Below are 23477 nucleotides of genomic sequence, written 5' to 3'. Positions count from 1 at the left end.
AATTGGAGGTGGAAAGATGGAGTGAAAAAGATTTTGTGTGATCGGGGCCTGAACATGCAGGAGGGTGAAAGGAGGGCAAGGAATAGAGTGAATTGGAGTGATGTGGTATACCGGGGTTGACGTGCTGTCAGTGGATTGAATCAAGGCATGTGAAGCGTCTGGGGTAAACCATGGAAAGCTGTGTAGGTATGTATATTTGCGTGTGTGGACGTATGTATATACATGTGTATGGGGGGGGGGGTTAGGGCCATTTCTTTCGTCTGTTTCCTTGCGCTACCTCGCAAACGCGGGAGACAGCGACAAAGTATAATAAAAAAAATAATATATATATATAAACAGATAGATAGATAGATAGATAGATAGACAGGTAGATAGATAGATAGACAGACAGATAGATAGATAGAGATAGATAGATAAATAGACAGATAGACTGCATAAATAAGACAATTCTGACTCAGGCATTCAGTTTCCAGTTTCATCTCAGGTAACATAAAGAAAACATTCAGTAACCCTCTGTGGACATTAAAATAACTTAGATTACCATTCACATTAACTTTTCTTTAACCATGAAGGAAACTAACAAAGACAGATCACCCACAGTCTCTAGTTATGCTAATCCAGGAGAATATCCAGAACAAATACCTACAGTAACTCTTGAGAGTGGTAATCAGCCTCCCTGGCAAATCCAGTGTCCTGGATTTTCAATGGAAGAAAAAAATCTGTGTATGGCCCTCCCAGAATATGGTCCAGTGTGATAAACACTACAAACAAGAATAGCTAAGACCTGGTTTGTGTTGTAAGTCTAATCAATTATCAAAAGTACGTAAGGGGGTATATGTATTCCTACAGTTATTATCCACGTGACATACACGTCAAGAAGCATGCATGAATCTAGGTCTAATAGCCTACCTTATAAATTAACATAATTATCAGACTTAAAGATAAGTAACAGAGGTAAAGAATCCAACAGTGGAAAAGTAAGGTATTATGAAATGAAATGAAGAAAGCAACAAAGGAGTGTATGAGAGATCTCGTGTGGCATGGAATACAAAGAGAATGCTTTTTGGACCAGAAGAGTATGTAAAATGTAATAATTGAGGTGGTTTGGGCATGTAGAAAAAAATGCAAGACAAGGAGTTTACAAGAACAGTGTAACATAGTATGATTAAAGGGGTTGATGTGAGAGAAAGACCATTTGTGACACGGGAAAATCGACTGGAAAAGTACTGGAAGGAGAGAAATGGGAAAAGAATGCTTGGAGACATGTAAGAATAGCGATAAGTGGAGACGCTGGTGCCATGGCCACTCCCTTGATGGAAGTCCCCTATGGGAATGGCCATCAGTGATATGAATAAACAAATAAATAGATAGATAGACAGATGAACAGATAGAATACAATCAAACAATACCAAGGTATAATGAACTAACCTGAAAACATGCAGTATCCAACATAAACAAATAAAGTCAACACATGGAACAAATGGTACCATTAACCCAAAGAACACATAATGCAACCTTGAACATATGATATCTTACATAGAAAACTGCAACTCCCATGATGGTGTGAGTGTGTCACTGAGAACTTTGGTCTTGAAGATTTCACTGCAGCCTGACACTTTCACAATGCAGTATGGATGGCTGGTGTCTGTTAGAAGGAGAAAGAGGAAAAATAATTACCTGTCTGATACTCCCTCAACTAGCCAAAAATATCACAGAAAGATTGTCAGTGTGGCAGCCCCCTAATTTGCAACATAGGACCTTCTACTACTGTTCCTAAGAGATCAAATAAGATTATGAGACATTTTCTGTTGAATTGCTGCTATAGACAGTCATTAAAAATGAAGTTAATCCATTGTCAACATACTGGATGGCTCAACAAGAACAGTGTCTATCTTGAATAACATAATCATGGTTAATGTTATCTTTTGATAACTTGTTACTGCTATATTTTCTCTTGAAATATATTTCATGCAGTATTATGGGATAAAACCAATGTTGAGGAGTCCATTATCATCATCTAACAAAATAACTCAAAAATGCAGTCTTAAACTAGGGAAGATGTCAGGTAAAAACTTTTTTTTCAAAAAAGAAAGAAATTAGAATATTGATCAAATCAATTATTCTTGGAGGCAGTTTGTGAGGTTGCTGAAAGGAATATTGTGATATCTTAGAGCAACAGCTCCTAATCCTTTTTGGTTGGCGTAACCCTTAGCTCCAGTGTAAGGCATTAGTATCCCCTCTTAATGGTAAGTCTTATTTTTCTATAAGAATAGATGTATAAATATATACATTTTTTTCTGTTAGCTGAGACAGCACAGGCAGCCGAGGCTTTAATCCAGGCCATCCCACTAACGCTATATCTATATTTATCTTTCATCATACTTAATCGCCATCTCCTGTGTTAGCGAGGTAGCATAAGGAAACAGACGAAAGAATGGCCCAACCCACCCACATACACATGTATATACATAAACACCCACACACACACACATATACATACCTATACATTTCAACATATACATACATATATATATAGAGACATATACATATATACACATGTACACATTCATACTTGCATCCTTCATCCATTTCTGTCGCCACCCTGCGCAAGGTAACGCTAGGAAAAAACAAAACATAGTAATGGGTGATTTGAATGCAAAGGTGAGTAATGTGGCAGTTGAGGGTATAATTGGTGTACATTGTGCTGTAAATGGAAATGTGAAGAGCTTGTGGATTTGTGTCCTGAAAAAGGACAGGTGATTGGAAATACCTGGTTTAAAAAAGAGATACATAAGTATACATATGTGAGTAGGAGAGATGGCCAGAGGGCATTATTCAATTATTTGAACTGAGAGGCGTGTAAAAGAGAGACTCTTGGATGTTAATGTCTGATCACGATTTTGTGGAGGCAAAGGTGAAAGATTTGTAAAGGTTTTCAGAAAAAAAAGAGAGAATGTTGGGGAGAAGAGAATGGTGAGAGTAAGTGAGCTTGGAAAGGAGACTTGTGTGAGGAAATACCAGGAGAGATTGAGTGCAAAATGGCAAAAGGTGAGAGCAAATGATGTAAGGGGAATGGGGGAGGAATGGGATGTATTTAGGTAAGCAGTGATAGCTTGCACAAAAGATGCATGTGGCATGAGAAAGGTGGGAGGAGGGTAGATTAGAAAGGGTAGTGAATGGTGGGATGAAGAAGTAAGAATGTTAGTGAAAGAGAAAAGAGAGGCGTTTGGACAATTTTTGCAGGTAAGTAATGCAAATGACTGGGAAAGATATAAAAGAAAGCGGCAGGAGGTCAAGAGGAAGGTGCAACAGGTGAAAAAGAGGGCAAATGAGAGTTGGGGAATGAGAGTATCATTAAATTCTAAGAAGAATGAAAATATGTTTAGGAAGGAGGTAAATAAAGTGCGTAAGACAGGAGAACAAATGGGAACATCGGTAGAGGGGGCAAATGGGGAGGTACATACAAGTAGTGATGAAGTCAGAAGGAGTTGGAGTAAGCATTTTGAAGGTTTGTTGAACGTGTTTGATGACAGGGTGGCAGATATAGGGTGTTTTGGTCGAAGTGGAGTGTGAAGTGAGAGGGTCAGGTCAGGGAGAATGGTTTAAAGCACAGAGAAGAGAGTGAAAGCTTTGCAGAAGATGAAACCCGGTAAGGTGGTGGGTTTGAATGGTATTGAAGTGGAATTCATTAAAAAGGGGGGTAACTATGTTGTTGGTAAGGATATTCAATGCATGTATGGAACATGGTGAAGAGCCTAAGGATTGGCAGAATGCATGCACAGTGCCATTGTACAAAGGCAAAGGGGATAAAGGTGAGTGTTCAAATTACAGGGGCATAAGTTTGTTGAGTATTTCTGGGAAATTATATGGGAGGGTATTAATCGAGAGGGGAAAGGCATGTACAGAGCATCAGATTGGGGAAGACCAGTGTGGTTCCAGAAGTGGTAGAGGATGTGTGGATCAAGTGTTTACTTTGACAAATGTATGTGAGAAATACTTAGAAAAACAGATGGATTTGTAAGTAGCATTTATGGATCTGGAGAAGGCATATGCAAGGTTGGATAGAGATGCTTTAAGGAAGGTTTTAAGAGTATATTGGTGTGGGAGGTAAGTTGCTAGAAGCAGTGAAAAGTTTTTAACAAGGATGTAAGGCATATGTACAAGTAGGAAGAGAGGAAAGTGATTGTTTCCCAGTAAATGTTGGTTTGTGGCAGGGGTGCGTGATGTCTCCATGGTTGTTAAATTAGTTTATGGATGGGGTGGTTTAGGAGGTGAATGCAAGAGTTTTGGAGATAGGGCCAGGTATGCAGTCTGTTTTGGATAAGAGGGCATTTGAAGTGAGTCAGTTGTTGTTCGCTGATGATACAGGGCTGGTGGCTGATTCGGGTAAGGAACTGCAGAAGTTGGTGGCTGAAGAAGAAAGCTGAGAGTAAATGTGAATAAGAGCAAGGTTATTAGGTTCACTAGGGTTAAGGGACAAGTTAATTAAGAGGTTAGTTTGAATGAAGAAAAACTGGAGGAAGTGAAGTGTTTTAGATATCTGAAGGTGGACTTAGCAGTGATGGAACCATGGAAGCAGAAGTGAGTCACAGGGTGAGGGAGGGGGTGAAGGTTTTGGGAAAATTGAAGATCGTGTGGAAGGCGAGAACATTATCTCAGAGAGCAAAAACGGGTATGTTTGAAGGGATAGTGGTTCCAACAATGTTATATGGGTGCAAGGCATGGGCTCTAGGTAGGGTTGTGCAGAGGAGGGTGGATGTGTCGGAAATGAAATGTTTACGCACAATATGTGGTGTGAGGTGGTTTGATCAAGTAAGTAACGAAAGGGTGATGGGGGCCTGGACATACAGGAGGGTGAAAGGCGTGCAAGGAATAGAGTGAACTGGAGTGATGTTGTATACCGGGGTCGACATGCTGTCAATGGATTGAACCACGGCATGTGAAGCTTCAGGGGCAAAACATGAAAAAGTCTGTGAGGCCTGGATGTGGAAAGGGAGCTGTGGTTTTGGTGCATTACACATGACAGCTAGAGACTCAGCGTGAACAAACGTGGCCTCTTTGTCTTTTTCTTGCGCTACCTCGCTGGGGGTGGGATGCTGTTTCATGTGTGGTGGGGTGCCGATGGGAATGGATAAAGGCAGCAAGCAAGTAAGTAATGAAAGTTTAAGAGAGATGTGTGGTAATAAAAAGAGTGTGGTTGAAAGAGCAGAAGAGGGTGTATTGATATGGTTTGGTAACATGAAGAGAATGAGTGAGGAAAGATTGATAAAGAGGATATCTGTGTCAGAGGTAGAGGGAATGAGGAAAAGTGGGAGACCAAACAGGAGGTGGAAGGATGGAGTAAAAAAGATTTTGAGTGATCGGGGCCTGAATATACAGGAGGGTGAAAGGCGTGCAAGGAATAGAGTGAATTGGAATGATGTGGTATACCGGGGTTGACGTGCTGTCAAAGGATTGAACCAGGGCATGTGAATGTCTCGGGTAAACCATGAAAAGTTTTATGGGGCTTCAATGTGGAAAGGGAGCTGTGGTTTTGGTGCATTACTCATGACAGCTAAAGACAGAGTGAACGAATGTGGCCTTTGTTGCCTTTTCCTAGAGTTACTTCGAGTGCGCGCATGGGGGGGGGGTGCTATTTCATGTGTGGTGGGGTGGCAACGAGAATGGATGATAGCAGTCAGTATGAATATGTACATGTGTATATATGTCTGTGTATGTATACGTTGAAATGTATAGGTATGTATATGTGCATGTGGTTCGTTTATGTATATACATGTGTATGTGGGTGGGATGGGCCATTCTTTCATCTGTTTCCTTGCGCTATCTCACTAACGCAGGAGACAGCGACAGAGTATAATAAATGGTTGTTTAATTTCTTTATGGATGTGGTTGTTAGGGATGTAAATGCTAGAGCTTTGGAAAGAGGGGCAAGTATGCAGTCTGTTGTGGATGAGAGAGCTTCGGAAGTGAGTCAGTTGTTGTTCGCTGATGATACAGCGCTGGTGGCTGATTTGGGTGAGAAACTGCAGAAGCTGGTGACTGAGTTTGGTAAAGTGGGTGAAAGAAGAAAGCTGAGAGTAAATGTGAATAAGAGCAAGGTTATTAGGTACAGAAGGGTTGAGGGGCAAGTCAACTGGGAGGTAAGTTTGAATGGAGAAAAACTGGAGGAAAGGAAGTGTTTTAGATATCTGGGAGTGGATTTGGTAGCAGATGGAACCATGGAAGCGGAAGTGAGTTATTGGGTTGGGGAGGGGGTGAAAGTTCAGAGAGTACTGAAAAATGTGTGGAAGTTAAGAACGTTATCTTGGAAAACAAAAATGGGTATGTTTGAAAGAATAGTGATTCCAACAATGTTATATGGTTGTGAGGCATGGGCTACAGATACAGTTGTGTGGAGGAGGGTGGATGTGCTGGAAATGAGATGTTTGAGGACAATATGTGGTGTGAGGTGGTTTGATTAAGTAATGAAAGGGTAAGAGAGATGTGCGGTAATAAAAAGAGTGTGGCTGAGAGAGGAGAAGAGGGTGTTTTCAAATGGTTTGGTCACATGGAGAGAATGAGTGAGGAAAGATTGGCCAAGATGATATATGTGTCAGAGGTGGAGGGAATGAAGAGAAGTGAGAGACCAAACTGGAGGTGGAAAGATGGAGTGAAAAAGATTATGAGTGATCAGGGCCTGAACATGCAGGAGGGTGGAAGGCGTGCAAGGAATGGAGTGAATTGGAATGATGTGGTATACCGGGGTCGACGTGCTGTCAATGGATTGAACCAGGGCATGTGAAGCGTCTGGGGTAAACCATGGAAAGTTTTGTGGGCCTGGATGTGGAAAAGGAGCTGTGGTTTCGGTGCATTACACATGACAGCTAGAGACTGAGTGTGAACGAATGCGGCCTATGTTGTCTTTTCCTAGCGCTACCTCACGCACATGCGGGGGAGGGGGTTGTCATTTCATGTGTGGTGGGGTGGCAACGGGAATGAATAAGGGCAGACAGTATGAATGATGTACATGTGTATATATGTATATGTCTGTGTGTGTATATATATATGTATACGTTGATATGTATAGGTATGTATATGTGCGTGTGTGGACGTGTATGTATATACATGTGTATGTGGGTGAGTTGGGCCATTCTTTCGTCTGTTTCCTTGCGCTACCTCACTAACACGGGAGACAGCGACAAAGTATGATAAATAAATAAATTATATATATATATATATATATATATATATATATATATATATATATATATATATATATGTTCTGGAAGGAGGTAAATAGGGTGCGTAAGACAAGGGAGCAAATGGGAACTTCAGTAAAGGGCGTAAATGGGGAGGTGATAACAAGTAGTGGTGATGTGAGAAGGAGATGGAATGAGTATTTTGAAGGTTTGTTGAATGTGTCTGATGACAGAGTGGCAGATATAGGGTGTTTGGATCGAGGTGGTGTGCAAAGTGAGAGGGTTAGGGAAAATGATTTGGTAAACAGAGAAGAGGTAGTAAAAGCTTTGCGGAAGATGAAAGCCGGCAAGGCAGCAGGTTTGGATGGTATTGCAGTGGAATTTATTAAAAAAGGGGGTGACTGTATTGTTGACTGGTTGGTAAGGTTATTTAATGTATGTATGACTCATGGTGAGGTGCCTGAGGATTGGCGGAATGCTTGCATAGTGCCGTTGTACAAAGGCAAAGGGGATAAGAGTGAGTGCTCAAATTACAGAGGTATAAGTTTGTTGAGTATTCCTGGTAAATTATATGGGAGGGTATTGATTGAGAGGGTGAAGGCATGTACAGAGCATCAGATTGGGGAAGAGCAGTGTGGTTTCAGAAGTGGTAGAGGATGTGTGGATCAGGTGTTTGCTTTGAAGAATGTATGTGAGAAATACTTAGAAAAGCAAATGGATTTGTATGTAGCATTTATGGATCTGGAGAAGGCATATGATAGAGTTGATAGAGATGCTCTGTGGAAGGTATTAAGAATATATGGTGTGGGAGGCAAGTTGTTAGAAGCAGTGAAAAGTTTTTATCGAGGATGTAAGGCATGTGTACGTGTAGGAAGAGAGGAAAGTGATTGGTTCTCAGTGAATGTAGGTTTGCGGCAGGGGTGTGTGATGTCTCCATGGTTGTTTAATTTGTTTATGGATGGGGTTGTTAGGGAGGTAAATGCAAGAGTTTTGGAAAGAGGGGCAAGTATGAAGTCTGTTGGGGATGAGAGAGCTTGGGAAGTGAGTCAGTTGTTGTTCGCTGATGATACAGCGCTGGTGGCGGATTCATGTGAGAAACTGCAGAAGCTGGTGACGGAGTTTGGTAAAGTGTGTGGAAGAAGAAAGTTAAGAGTAAATGTCAATAAGAGCAAGGTTATTAGGTACAGTAGGGTTGAGGGTCAAGTCAATTGGGAGGTGAGTTTGAATGGTGAGAGGCTGGAGGAAGTGAAGTGTTTTAGATATCTGGGAGTGGATCTGTCAGCGGATGGAACCATGGAAGCGGAAGTGGATCATAGGGTGGGGGAGGGGGCGAAAATTTTGGGAGCCTTGAAAAATGTGTGGAAGTCGAGAACATTATCCCGGAAAGCAAAAATGGGTATGTTTGAAGGAATAGTAGTTCCAACAATGTTGTATGGTTGCGAGGCGTGGGCTATGGATAGAGTTGTGCGCAGGAGGATGGATGTGCTGGAAATGAGATGTTTGAGGACAATGTGTGGTGTGAGGTGGTTTGATCGAGTAAGTAACGTAAGGGTAAGAGAGATGTGTGGAAATAAAAAGAGCGTGGTTGAGAGAGCAGAAGAGGGTGTTTTGAAATGGTTTGGGCACATGGAGAGAATGAGTGAGGAAAGATTGACCAAGAGGATATATGTGTCGGAGGTGGAGGGAACGAGGAGAAGAGGGAGACCAAATTGGAGGTGGAAAGATGGAGTGAAAAGGATTTTGTGTGATCGGGGCCTGAACATGCAGGAGGGTGAAAGGAGGGCAAGGAATAGAGTGAATTGGAGCGATGTGGTATACAGGGGTTGATGTGCTGTCAGTGGATTGAATCAAGGCATGTGAAGCGTCTGGGGTAAACCATGGAAGGCTGTGTAGGTATGTATATTTGCTTGTGTGGACGTGTGTATGTACATGTGTATGGGGGGGGGGTTGGGCCATTTCTTTCGTCTGTTTCCTTGCGCTACCTCGCAAACGCGGGAGACAGCGACAAAGTATAAAAAAAAAAAAAAAAAAAAAAAATATATATATATATATATATATATATATATATATATATTTTTTTTTTTTGCTTTGTCGCTGTCGCCCGCGTTTGCGAGGTAGCGCAAGGAAACAGACGAAAGAAATGGCCCAACCCACCCCCATACACATGTATATACATACGTCCACACACGCAAATATACATACCTACACAGCTTTCCATGGTTTACCCCAGACGCTTCACATGCCTTGATTCAATCCACTGACAGCACGTCAACCCCGGTATACCACATCGCTCTAATTCACTCTATTCCTTGCCCTCCTTTCACCCTCCTGCATGTTCAGGCCCCGATCACACACACATATATTTTTTTTTTTTTTTTGCTTTGTCGCTGTCTCCCGCGTTTGCGAGGTAGGACAATGAAACAGACGAAAGAAATGGCCCAACCCACCCCCATACACATGTATATACATACGTCCACACACGCAAATATACATACCTACACAGCTTTCCATGGTTTACCCCAGATGCTTCACATGCCTTGCTTCAATCCACTGACAGCACGTCAACCCCGGTATACCACATCGCTCCAATTCACATTATTCCTTGCCCTCCTTTCACCCTCCTGCATGTTCAGGCCCCGATCACACAAAATCTTTTTCACTCCATCTTTCCACCTCCAATTTGGTCTCCCTCTTCTCCTTGTTCCCTCCACCTCTGACACATATATCCTCTTGGTCAATCTTTCCTCACTCATTCTCTCCATGTGCCCAAACCACTTCAAAACACCCTCTTCTGCTCTCTCAACCACGCTCTTTTTATTTCCACACATCTCTCTTACCCTTACGTTACTCACTCGATCAAACCACCTCACACCACACATTGTCCTCAAACATCTCATTTCCAGCACATCCATCCTCCTGCGCACAACTCTATCCATAGCCCACGCCTCGCAACCATACAACATTGTTGGAACCACTATTCCTTCAAACATACCCATTTTTGCTTTCCGAGATAATGTTCTCGACTTCCACACATTCTTCACGGCCCCCAGGATTTTCGCCCCCTCCCCCACCCTATGATCCACTTCCGCTTCCATGGTTCCATCCGCTGCCAGATCCACTCCCAGATATCTAAAACACTTCACTTCCTCCAGTTTTTCTCCATTCAAACTCACCTCCCAATTGACTTGACCCTCAACCCTACTGTACCTAATAACCTTGCTCTTATTCACATTTACTCTTAACTTTCTTCTTCCACACACTTTACCAAACTCAGTCACCAGCTTCTGCAGTTTCTCACATGAATCAGCCACCAGCGCTGTATCATCAGCGAACAACAACTGACTCACTTCCCAAGCTCTCTTATCCCCAACAGACTTCATACTTGCCCCTCTTTCCAAAACTCTTGCATTCACCTCCCTAACAACCCCATCCATAAACAAATTAATCAACCACGGCGACATCACACACCCCTGCCGCAAACCTACATTCACTGAGAACCAATCACTTTCCTCTCTTCCTACACGTATATATATATATATATATATATATATATATATATATATATATATATATATATATATATATATATATATATATTTATTTTTATTTTCCTTTGTCGCTGTCTCCCGCGTTTGCAAGGTAGCGCAAGGAAACAGACGAAAGAAATGGCCCAACCCACCCCCATACACATGTATATACACACACATCCACACACGCAAATATACATACCTATACATCTCAATGTACACATATATATACACACAGACAGACACATACATATATAAACATGCACACAATTCACATTGTCTGCCTATTTTCATTCCCATCGCCACCTCACCACACATGGAATACCATCCCCCTCCCCCTCATGTGTGCGGGGTAGTGCTAGGAAAAGACAACAAAGGCCTCATTCGTTCACACTCAGTCTCTAGCTGTCATGCAATAATGCCCGAAACCACAGCTCCCTTTCCACATCCAGGCCCCACACAGCTTTCCATGGTTTACCCCAGACGCTTCACATGCCCTGATTCAATCCACTGACAGCACGTCAACCCCGGTATACCACATCAATCCAATTCACTCTATTCCTTGCCCTCCTTTCACCCTCCTGCATGTTCAGGCCCCGATCACTCAAAATCTTTTTCACTCCATCTTTCCACCTCCAATTTGGTCTCCCACTTCTCCTCGTTCCCTCCACCTCCGACACATATATCCCCTTGGTCAATCTTTCCTCACTCATTCTCTACAAGTGCCCAAACCATTTCAAAACACCCTCTTCTGCTCTTTCAACCATGCTCTTTTTATTTCCACACATCTCTCTTACCCTTACATTATTTACTCGATCAAACCACCTCACACCACACATTGTCCTCAAACATCTTATTTCCAGCACATCCATCCTCCTGCACACAACTCTATCCATAGCCCATGCCTCGCAACCATAAAACATTGTTGGAACCACTATTCCTTCAAACATACCCATTTTTGCTTTCCGAGATAATGTTCTCGACTTCCACACATTCTTCAAGGCTCCCAGGATTTTCGCCCCCTCCCCCACCCTATGATTCACTTCCGCTTCCATGGTTCCATCCACTGCCAGATCCACTCCCAGATATCTAAAACACTACTTCCTCCAGTTTTTCTCCATTCAAACTTACCTCCCAATTGACTTGACCCTCAACCCTACTGTACCTAATAACCTTGCTCTTATTCACATTTACTCTCAACTTTCTTCTTTCACACACTTTACCAAACTCAGTCACCAGCTTCTGCAGTTTCTCACATGAATCAGCCACCAGCGCTGTATCATCAGCGAACAACAACTGACTCACTTCCCTTGGGAATACCTGGTTTAAAAAGCAAGATATACATAAGTATACGTATGTAAGTAGGAGAGATGGCCAGAGAGCGTTATTGGATTATGTGTTAATTGGCAGGCGCACGAAAGAGAGACTTTTGGATGTAAATGTGCTGAGAGGTGCAACTGGAGGGATGTCTGATCATTATCTTGTGGAGGCTAAGGTGAAGATTTGTATGGGTTTTCAGAAAAGAAGAGTGAATGTTGGAGTGAAGAGGGTGGTGAGAGTAAGTGAGCTTGGGAAGGAGACTTGTGTGAGGAAGTACCAGGAGAGACTGAGTACAGAATGGAAAAAGGTGAGAACAATGGAAGTAAGGGGAGTGGGGGAGGAATGGGATGTATTTAGGGAATCAGTGATGGATTGCGCAAAAGATGCTTGTGGCATGAGAAGCGTGGGAGGTGGGTTGATTAGAAAGGGTAGTGAGTGGTGGGATGAAGAAGTAAGATTATTAGTGAAAGAGAAGAGAGAGGCATTTGGACGACTTTTGCACGGAAAAAATGCAATTGAGTGGGAGATGTATAAAAGAAAGAGACAGGAGGTCAAGAGAAAGGTGCAAGAGGTGAAAAAGAGGGCAAATGAGAGTTGGGGTGAGAGAGTATCATTAAATTTTAGGGAGAATATATATATATATATATATATATATATATATATATATATATATATATATATTTCGTGTGTGGCGGGGTGGCGACGAGAATGGATGAAGGCAGCAAGTATGGATATGTACATGTGTATATACGTATATGTCTGTGTATGTATATGTTGAAATGTATATTTATGTATTTGTGCGTGTGTTGGTATTTATGTAAATACATTGAACGTGGGTGGGTTGGGCCATTCCTCGTGTGTTTCCTTGCGCTACGTTGCTAACGCGGGAGACGGCGGTTAAGTACAATATAATATATATATTTCCTAATAATGCTTTGTTTCTTATTCTCATTAACTATTACATATTGTTTTATTACACTTTGCAGTAATCAATAGAGAATCATATGTGTAAGGTGCAAAAGGGTATGTATTAATCACATAAAAAAAACGAGTAAATACGTTAGGGATCATTTCAATGGCCTGACGCGCATGATCTCATGGTGAGGAAGGGATCATCTGTTCTTTCATTATATAAAAACATTCACCACTGTCTATTACTTTCTTAAGTCTTAGCAGTTGCTTATTTGTATCATCTACTCCGTTCTGCAGTAAATTGTCTAGACATACCATAAGTGTGACGTGTCTAGGAATATATATATATATATATATATATATATATATATATATATATATATATATATATATATATTTTTTTTTTTTTTTTTTTTTTATACTTTGTCGCTGTCTCCCGCGTTTGCGAGGTAGCGCAAGGAAACAGACGAAAGAAATGGCCCAACCCCCCCCCCATACACATGTATATACATACGTCCACACACGCACATATACATACCTACACAGCTTTCCATGGTTTACCCCAGACGCTTCACATGTCTTGATTCAATCCACTGACAGCACGTCAACCCCGGTATACCACATTGCTCCAATTCACTCTATTCCTTGCCCTCCTTTCACCCTCCTGCAAGTTCAGGCCCCGATCACACAAAATCTTTTTCACTCCATCTTTCCACCTCCAATTTGGTCTCCCTCTTCTCCTCGTTCCCTCCACCTCCGACACATATATCTTCTTGGTCAACCTTTCCTCACTCATTCTCTCCATGTGCCCAAACCATTTCAAAACACCCTCTTCTGCTCTCTCAACCACGCTCTTTTTATTTCCACACATCTCTCTCACCCTTACGTTACTTACTCGATCAAACCACCTCACACCACACATTGTCCTCAGACATCTCATTTCCAGCACATCCATCCTCCTGCGCACAACTCTATCCATAGCCCACGCCTCGCAACCATACAACATTGTTGGAACCACTATTCCTTCAAACATACCCATTTTTGCTTTCCGAGATAATGTTCTCGACTTCCACACATTCTTCAAGGCTCCCAGAATTTTCGCCCCCTCCCCCACCCTATGGTCCAATTCTGCTTCCATGGTTCCATCCGCTGCCAGATCCACTCCCAGATATCTAAAACACTTCACTTCCTCCAGTTTTTCTCCATTCAAACTCACCTCCCAATTTACTTGACCCTCAACCCTACTGTACCTAATGACCTTGCTCTTATTCACATTTACTCTTAACTTTCTTCTTCCACACACTTTACCAATATATTATTTTCTTTATTATACTTATTCGGTCTCCCGCGTTTGCGAGGTAGCGCAAGGAATCAGACGAGAGAATGGCCCAACCCACTCCCATGCACATGTATATACATAAACGCACATATACATTCCTATACATTTCAACGTATACATACACAGATATATACATAAATATATACACACTCATCCTTGCTGCCCCCATCCATTCCGTTGCTACTTCGCCACACATGAAATGGCACTCACCTCCACCGTGCGCGCGAGGTAGTGCTAGGAAAAGACAACAAAGGCTACATTCGTTCACACTGTCTCTAGCTGTCATGCGTAATGCATCGAAGCCACAGCTCCCTTTCCACATCCAGGCCCTCAAAACTTTCCATGGTTTACCCCAGACGCTTCACATGCCCTGGTTCAATCCACTGACAGCACGTCGACCCCGGTATACCACATCGCTCCTATTCACTCTATTCCTTGCACGCCTTTCACCCGCCTGCATATTCAGGCCCCGATCACTCAAAATCTTTTTCACTCCATCCTTCCACCTCCAATTTGGTCTCCTACTTCTCCTCGTTCACTCCACCTCTGATACAATATATCCGCTTTGTCAATCTTTCCTAACTCATTCTCTCCATGTGACCAAACCATTTCAAAACACCCTCTTCTGCTCTCTCAACCACACTTTTTATTACCACACATCTCTCTTACCCTTACATTACTTACAAATACGAGTCACTACGTCAGGTGCTGGCCGACCGCCGCTGAGCTCATACAGACGACCTTTCCTCCGGTTATACACAATAACATTCTCTACTTTTGCTTATTTTCTGTCTCAATAAATCATTTTGTATGTTCTTTGTTAACATTAGCAATAAAATATTCCAACAATAACCCAAAAGCGTACGTACCAGTTCGCATAAGACACTAGCTACAGTAACCACGGCAGCTGACGGCAAAGTAACAATTTTCCAAACAAAAGAAATTTTGCCGAAATCGGTCAATTTGCGTTTTTCTTCCGAACCATAGAAGTTTCCAAACTACAAATCACCGGGTTAAAAACAGTTCCATGTAGTAATAATCAGAAGGATGAGGTCCGTAAATAACTGGAAAAAGTGATGAGAGCGAGTGAATGGTAACCTGCAAAGGAGGAACTACCCAAGTGTGTTCCATAAAGGGAGGTTATGTGTAACCCCTCAGACATCTATGAGTGATTCTCGCGTCGGGCACAAGAGATGGATGGGTGGATTGTATGTACATCACACTACCAGATGGCATTTGACAATGAGCCAACAAAGAGCATGCGTAAGAAGCTGAATTTTCATGAATGCCTATGAAAATTCCTTGACGGGTGGACACACAAGACACACATCTAAGACTGAGTATTCTTACGGTGTGTTGGGGTCACTAGTCGTATGCTTCACAGACCACTCATGGGACGGTTGTTCTCTGTCATGTACGTAACTGCCTTGCCAAAGGGACTGGACTCGTGCGGATATATTTGCAGATGATGCTAAAGTCAGGATTCGGGAGTAAGGAATGATGACAACATCCACTCACAAAACGACTAACACAAACTCTTAAAAGTTGGTCCGATATATGGATGATGATGATAGCCACCCCAATGCAAATGTAAAGTTTTGAGGATGGAATACAGATACACGAATCTAAGGACATAAATCAGTTTAAAATAAGCAAGAGGAATCTACGTGTTGGGGTTCTTGGGAGTCGACGGTATTAAATTTAGCCTATCACCAAATAACCACTGCCGACGAAACGTCGAGAGGAAACAAACTGTCTGCTGAGAAGCAGATGGATATTAAGGAAGCCTATAGAACTATGAGGGAAGCTCACCAGTTCGGTAAGCAATAACAGAGTTGAGTTTCCGTGTGAGGTTTAGAATCCACAAGTTAGCCCCCATCTGGCTATAGATATAGTAAAAAGGGGAGACATGACAACAATTGCAATGTTCCCAAACATGCACACAGAGGCAACCAGAGATCACGAGACACTAGTTAAAAAAAAAAGTTAGAAAAGCTGTAAAGATTGGCTTTAATAACAACAACGTAGATGATGAATGGCATCAGGTACGAGTCTGTGGCAGTAAACAAGAGCTGAAAAAGTTATTCTACAGAAAAGAAAATGTAAGAGATGCGGCCTCACGAGTAAAGAATTCTCTCCTAATACTGTAAATATAAGTACTGTAATACAGACCAGCTCAGTTACCAGAATTGACAAACAATAGAAAAAAAGTTACCCACTATCTCTTCTTTTAAATTCTCTTGTCTCTCACCCCCTACTCTTCCTAACCCTCCCTTTCTCTATCTCTTTCAACCCTTTCTCTATCTCTTTCAAGCTTTCTCTATCTCTTTCTCTCTCCTCTTCTCTTTCGTATAAAAGAACCACAGGTGGATCTAAGAGGTAACTTAAACAAAAATCATAAGGATTAGTAAACTATGTCAGGTAATATACAAAGCTTACTTAAATGCGTGAACATCAAAATAAGGTCAACTATTCCGACTGGTACACTATGCAGGATAACACTGGATGCCAAAAAAATAACTAAACGTCCATACACACCTAACTGAAAAGTGGCTCAATACTGAAGGTTAGTCCAGAGAAATGCGATTCAGTCACAGTGAATGACCCAGCACTAAAACCAATAAAAAATGACACAGACCAACTAAAATATTAAGAACCTAAAGAGACATAGGATCAAATTTATCTATACCCCAACCTGCCAGGTTCTGGCTTGAAACATCTGGCATCTGAGACACTTGACAATTACCTTCCTACGACACAAGTGGAAAAATAAGACATCAACCTTCACATTTGTCATGTATAACATACGTTTTTAAATGATAAAATGTCAGGGATATCTCAACATATTTCTGTACTTATGTAATACATATTTTGACGCTTTGGCAAAATACTGTTAGATCTGGAATTTGAAACCCCTTTGGCCGCGCTGAAGGCCAATCTCACCAGCTGGATAAACATGGTGCATCCATGTCCCACGTGCCAACAGGCCACTCATAACAAGAGACTGCAGGTTACATGCTGTAATTCCTGTACACTGCAGACCCATAATTACAGACTCTAGAGTAAAATGGAGCCATTTCAATACGTCATTATGGAGGGTTAAAAGATACTTAGTAGAACAGGATACAAGGCTATTACTGATCTTGAGGTACAGTAAGTGCTTTGTTTGATAAGGGCTCGAAACGCATGACTATAGACAGGTTTATGGGTTTCGCTCACTCAACTTTTGGCTACTACGTACTTGCACAAATTTGAATGGGACGATATGATCATATTCGTTATCCGGCACTCTAATGTCCTATTCTTTTTTTTTCCTTTTCTTTTGTCAGAAGAGGAACAATGTGATATACTGTATGGAGAACTTGATCAGCAGCCGGGCCTGAGAACAGGTGTCAATGGAAAATGCTCATGACGTGCACAAGAAAACCAAGTTAGGATGAGTAAAGTACGAGAGACAAGTCACAAGAAAGAGTTTGCTTCCAGTATGGGATGGTTCGAAAATCATCACAGTCACCTTAACATTAAGTTAACCTGCATGTGTGGGGAGGCTACCAGGAGACCGTGTGTGGGAAGCCTTGGGAGACTGTGTGTGTGTGGGGGGGGGAAGCTAACGGGAGACTGTGCTGGGAGGGTAGGCTACCAAGAGACTGTGTGTGTGTGTGTGTGTGTGTGGGGGGGGGGGGGGAAGACTGCGTGTGTGGTGGGAGGCTATCGAGGAACTCTGTGTGTGTGTGTGTGTGTGTGTGTGGGAGGGGAGAGTGAGGAGGAAGTCTTCTACAAACTGCTTCACAAAAGCCTCATGTGTCACAGCTGATGGTATTACGGCGGGTTAACACCACCTTGGAGCAGTCGTCAACAATATGCTGAGGGAGGAGGCAACACACCTCAGTCCTGTCATGTAGCAGAGGCAAGAGATGTTGGTCGAGGACGCCAGATGGAACACTAAGAGGTGCGAGGAAGACAACGGTTCTCCACGGCAGGTAAAGATCGCTTCTGACGCCGCTACAGAGAGGAAGTGTTGAAGGAGATACAGAGATCCTAAGCCGTTATTAGTCTACCATCCACAAGACCCCTGGGTTGGGTTGACCTATATGTAAAGCCGACATTAATTGTGATCTAATTTAAACATATGACTTCCGTCACCCGACGTTTTTTCTTTTTTAAAGATTTGTTTAACACCTCTTTTAATTTCGTCATAGAGCACTGTTGTACAAGTGAAAATTCAGCTAATAAAGCACTGTTCACTCTAGAAAAATACACTACATCGTTGTCATTATGTAATGGTAGAACAACAATAATGTATACGTAAGCAAAAAGAACAAAACGTTTTCTTCCTCATACCGTTTTCTATGAACCATAATTCTTTTTCTTATTAGTTAACTGACGGACTATTTTTTCTTTGGTTTTTACCACATCACTTACTCCTACCACCAACAAGAGGTGTGTGTTCCCAGTCCATGGTGTACATACAAGGACGGTCTTCACGCCATAACAAAACTGAAGGGTAACTTGCCTTTGGATGTCTTTGGTCGCAGATCCTTTGCCTCGTGGATGGTAATATGGACCATGTTCTGTGGGGGCTGTTGGGGGAAGAAAGAGTTAAACCTGGATTAATGTCAATATATATTAAATTCGGTTCTTTTTTTTACACTCGAGAAAAAAAATTAAATCACACATAACAGGCTTGCTGGAATTTCAGATTCTGGTCAATTCCTCCATAACTTTCCCCAATGAACGTACAATTGATAAGACTTAATAAAAATAAAACCCACACGAGCTACATTCCTGGCCTCTAGTGTCATAATGTTACTGTGTGTAATATTCAGCCACTCGAAGTATTCTCCAGAAAACACTACGTTCATCATTTCCACATGAAGACAAACTACATCATGTGAGAACTGATTCAGACTAGCGTAAGAGAGAGAGAGAGAGAGAGAGAGAGAGAGAGAGAGAGAGAGAGAGAGAGAGAGAGAGAGAGAGAGAGAGCCAATACTACATCATTTCAGATGAAGACAAAGTCGTGTTGACCTTCTGTGAAGACAACATTTGAGGATTAATTGATCAAGGAGAAGGTTGAGCCTCAGGACCTGCTGCGTTCCTCCCCCTAGACCTGACCACATTCCCAAGATCTCTCTCTCTCTCTCTCTCTCTCTCTCTCTCTCTCTCTCTCTCTCTCTCTCTCTCTCCTCCAAGAGTTGCCGACGACCACAACCTTTCCCTCCAGCGGCAAACGGAGGGACATTTTCATGGTTGTATTTCCGTTCGCCAACTTACCCAACACTAATGTCTTATCAAGGATCAAAAATCATCTTCGCCAAGTGGGACAGCCAGTCACCTCTCTATCAACTCTGTATTGACTAACTTAAGCTTTGTAAATTCTTCTGTTCGTTCCTTTCCCCCCTTCTCGTACCCTTAGTCTTTTGGGATAAGGTTACCTAAATGATGCAAACAATAAAACGTCATAACCAAATGGTTGTGTCATCAAGTTCAAGGAACTGTGTTGAGCAGATCTCAAGAGTATGTCCGTGTTTGTGATACCACAGCAAAATTCTAAGATTACTAATAAACAATATAACAACTGTGGCTTTTTCTTTTCTTCTTCTTCTTCTTCTTCTCCTACGACATAAACCAGAGGTGAGCAAACTTGGGAAAAGGTGGCAAAGGAAGAGGGTATTTTTGTGGTATGCAAAAAATTTCTTATTTCAACAAATTCACAGAAAATATATATATATGGATTTCAAAATAACATCTTTGAATAATTATTAGTTATTACTTTACTACTAGTATAAATTCACCGAATTTGCTTATCACTAAACATATGTAATAAATATATTTCAAATTTATATGCTGTTCGGGATTTTGGAATTATATATATATATATATATATATATATATATATATATATATATATATATATATGTATATATATATATATATATATATATATATATATATATATATATATATATATATATATATATATGGTACATGCTGACAGTCTGACCCTTGATATGAACTTCAGATCCTATTCAGTGAAAATGACGTTTTCTAATAATCATATCCAACTAAGAAAACTAAATTCAAACAATATCTTAACAAACTTCATCACCCAACATGTACATAAGCTATAAACCCTAAAATTGATTCTTTTTTATCATCAAAACTTAAGATGACAAAAAAGTAAATAAATCTGGAGGGTATTAGCGAAACCTAGCCTGAACATGGGTGTTGGGTCTTTACAGTGTAGCCAACACTGATCGTAAACCACCAGGAAGCAGTCACCCCACACCATGGATGGTGTGGGAAGCAGTCAGCCCACACCATGGATGGTGTGGGAAGCAGTCAGCCCACACCATGGATGGTGTGGGAAGCAGTCAGCCCACACCATGGATGGTGTGGGAAGCAGTCAGCCCACGCCATGGATGGTGTGGGAAGCAGTCAGCCCACACCATGGATGGTGTGGGAAGCAGTCAGCCCACACCATGGATGGCGTGGGAGGCAGTCAGCCCACACCATGGATGGCGTGGGAAGCAGTCAGCCCACACCATGGATGGTGTGGGAAGCAGTCAGCCCACACCATGGATGGTGTGGGAAGCAGTCAGCCCACACTATGGATGGCGTGGGAAGCAGTCAGCCCACACCATGGATGGTGTGGGAAGCAGTCAGCCCACACCATGGATGGCGTGGGAAGCAGTCAGCCCACACCATGGATGGTGTGGGAAGCAGTCAGCCCACACCATGGATGGCGTGGGAAGCAGTCCCCCAGACCCACACCATGGATGGTGTGGGAAGCAGTCAGCCCACACCATGGATGGCGTGGGAAGCAGTCAGCCCACACCATGGATGGCGTGGGAAGCAGTCAGCCCACACCATGGATGGCGTGGGAAGCAGTCAGCCCACACCATGGATGGCGTGGGAAGCAGTCAGCCCACACCATGGATGGCGTGGGAAGCAGTCAGCCCACACCATGGATGGCGTGGGAAGCAGTCAGCCCACACCATGGATGGTGTGGGAAGCAGTCAGCCCACACCATCAACGGCGTGGGAAGCAGTCAGCCCACACCATGGATGGCGTGGGAAGCAGTCAGCCCACACCATGGATGGCGTGGGAAGCAGTCAGCCCACACCATGGATGGTGTGGGAAGCAGTCAGCCCACACCATGGATGGTGTGGGAAGCAGTCAGCCCACACCATGGATGGTGTGGGAAGCAGTCAGCCCACACCATGGATGGCGTGGGAAGCAGTCATCCCACACCATGGATGGTGTGGGAAGCAGTCAGCCCACACCATGGATGGTGTGGGAAGCAGTCAGCCCACACCATGGATGGTGTGGGAAGCAGTCACCCTACACCATGGATGGCGTGGGAAGCAGTCAGCCCACACCACAGACGGCGTGGGATGCGAAGGTGACGTCACTCACCTCCTTGGCTCGGACCTCCTCCTCGACCCGGACCATCGTGTCATCGTCCACCTTAAAGATGTCCCTCAGTTCCTTCCGGAGTTCCTCTATGTTGATGCCCGACGACTGGGTATCCTCAGCGCCGCTGTCGGGTCCACCTGTGGCTCCTCCTCCTCCTCCTCCTTCTCCTTCTGGTGAGGCTCCTCCTCCTGCGGCCTCGCTCACGTGGTGGAATGTGGAGTAGAACACGTCCACCAACTGCTCTTCGGCCTGCAAATGCGTCAGAGAGTCATATTTCTGGCGTTCACTTCATAGTGAAAGCTGATCTGGAAATCCTCCCCTCCTGGTTTTATTTCTTACAAAAGAAGGAACAGAAAAGGGGGCCAAGTGAGGATTTTTTCCCCTCCTCTAAGGCTCAGTCATCCGTTCTTGACGCTACCTCGCTAACGGGGGAAACGGCGAATATGTATGACAAAAGAGTATATATATATATATATTCATTATACTTTGTAGCTGTCTTCCGCGTCAGCGAGGTAGCGCAAGGAAACACGAAAGAATGGCCCAACCCACCCACATACACATGTATATAGATTAGATTATTTATTGACCACAGAATCACATAAGTCACAAATTTCTAAAAAAAAAAAATACCGAAACCAAAAGTAAACCATTATCACCATAACATAAAACGTTAATTATGGTCCAAATGGAAAATACTTCATATATAATGACTTAAACATAAGACACCCAATACAAAACATAAGAGAAACATAGTAGCTGGCATATTCGAACACAATTAGGCATATAGGTTCAAAATTTCATGACTAGCATGACATACACTTTTATGATCCATCCTATTTACAAAGAAGTCTTGCATGGTAGTAATACCGAACTGCTGGCGTCTTAGCTGGGTAGACATTGCGCACTGTTCTATAACACGTTTCTCGGTTTGAATATTTCCACATATACAAAGCCGCTCCTCCAATGGTAACCTGCCCCTCCTCCCTCGCCTGTTCCAACGCCCTTCCTCCACAGCGAGGGAGTGAGCGCTTAAACGCAACCTAGACCATGACATTCGCTCTGTCTCTCTTACATCTGTCTTCAATTTATATATGTCATGTGTTACAAGACTTGGATTTAGGGAACAATAAAGTTGAGTTCTGTTTGATGATGAGTTTAACGATTTTTGTTTCAAATCCATCAGAGCAATGTGTACATCATCTACCTCGTTTTCCAGTAAGTCATGGATATAGCGAGACGTGTTGTGATCATAAGTAAGTTCTGTACTGATCGAATGAGCTAAAGGGTCATCTTCCACTGAGCGTCTCTCCCTCCACTTGATCGAGAAAAATTTACGTTTGCTTAACATAAGTGCACGTAGAGTAGGGTATCCTAACTCCAATAAACACACATCATTACATGTTGTCCTTCTCACCCCCAACAACTGCTTGATACACCACATGTATAATCTATTGACTGGTTTTATATACATAAACGCCCACACACGCACATATACATACCTATACATTTCAACGTATACATACATATACATACACAGACATATACATATATACACACGTACACACTCATACTTGCTGCCTTCATCCATTCTCACCGCCACCCCACCACACATGAAATGACAACTCCACTACCCCCAGGGCACGCGCGAGGCAGCGCTAAGAAAAGACAACAAAGGCCACATTCGTTCACACTCAGTCTCTAGCTGTCATGTGTAATACACCGAAACCACAGCTCCCTTTCCACAATCAGGCCTCACAAAACTTTCCATGGTTTACCACAGAC

At 42.7% G+C, this 23477-nt stretch overlaps 1 protein-coding gene across 5 annotated transcripts in view; it reads right to left on the bottom strand.

Moving 5' to 3' along the window:
• LOC139749181 (protein unc-13 homolog 4B-like) overlaps window positions 1-23477 on the bottom strand; it is a 407928-nt gene that overhangs the window by 339167 nt on the left and 45284 nt on the right. For all 5 annotated transcript variants that reach the window (XR_011712899.1, XM_071662845.1, XM_071662842.1 and 2 more), the window contains exons 2-4: window positions 21696-21944; window positions 18790-18856; window positions 1537-1645 (exon numbers count right to left, since the gene is read on the bottom strand). Coding sequence is in view for 4 of the 5 variants with exons in the window: in XM_071662845.1 (XP_071518946.1) it covers window positions 1537-1645; window positions 18790-18856; window positions 21696-21944 (425 nt within the window). In the remaining variant the exon portion in view is untranslated. The remainder of the gene's footprint in view (window positions 1-1536; window positions 1646-18789; window positions 18857-21695; window positions 21945-23477) is intronic.

Source organism: Panulirus ornatus, chromosome 6, assembly GCF_036320965.1.
Source record: "Panulirus ornatus isolate Po-2019 chromosome 6, ASM3632096v1, whole genome shotgun sequence".
Taxonomy (NCBI): Eukaryota; Metazoa; Arthropoda; class Malacostraca; order Decapoda; family Palinuridae; genus Panulirus; species Panulirus ornatus.
This window is presented reverse-complemented; position numbering and strand designations above follow the sequence as displayed.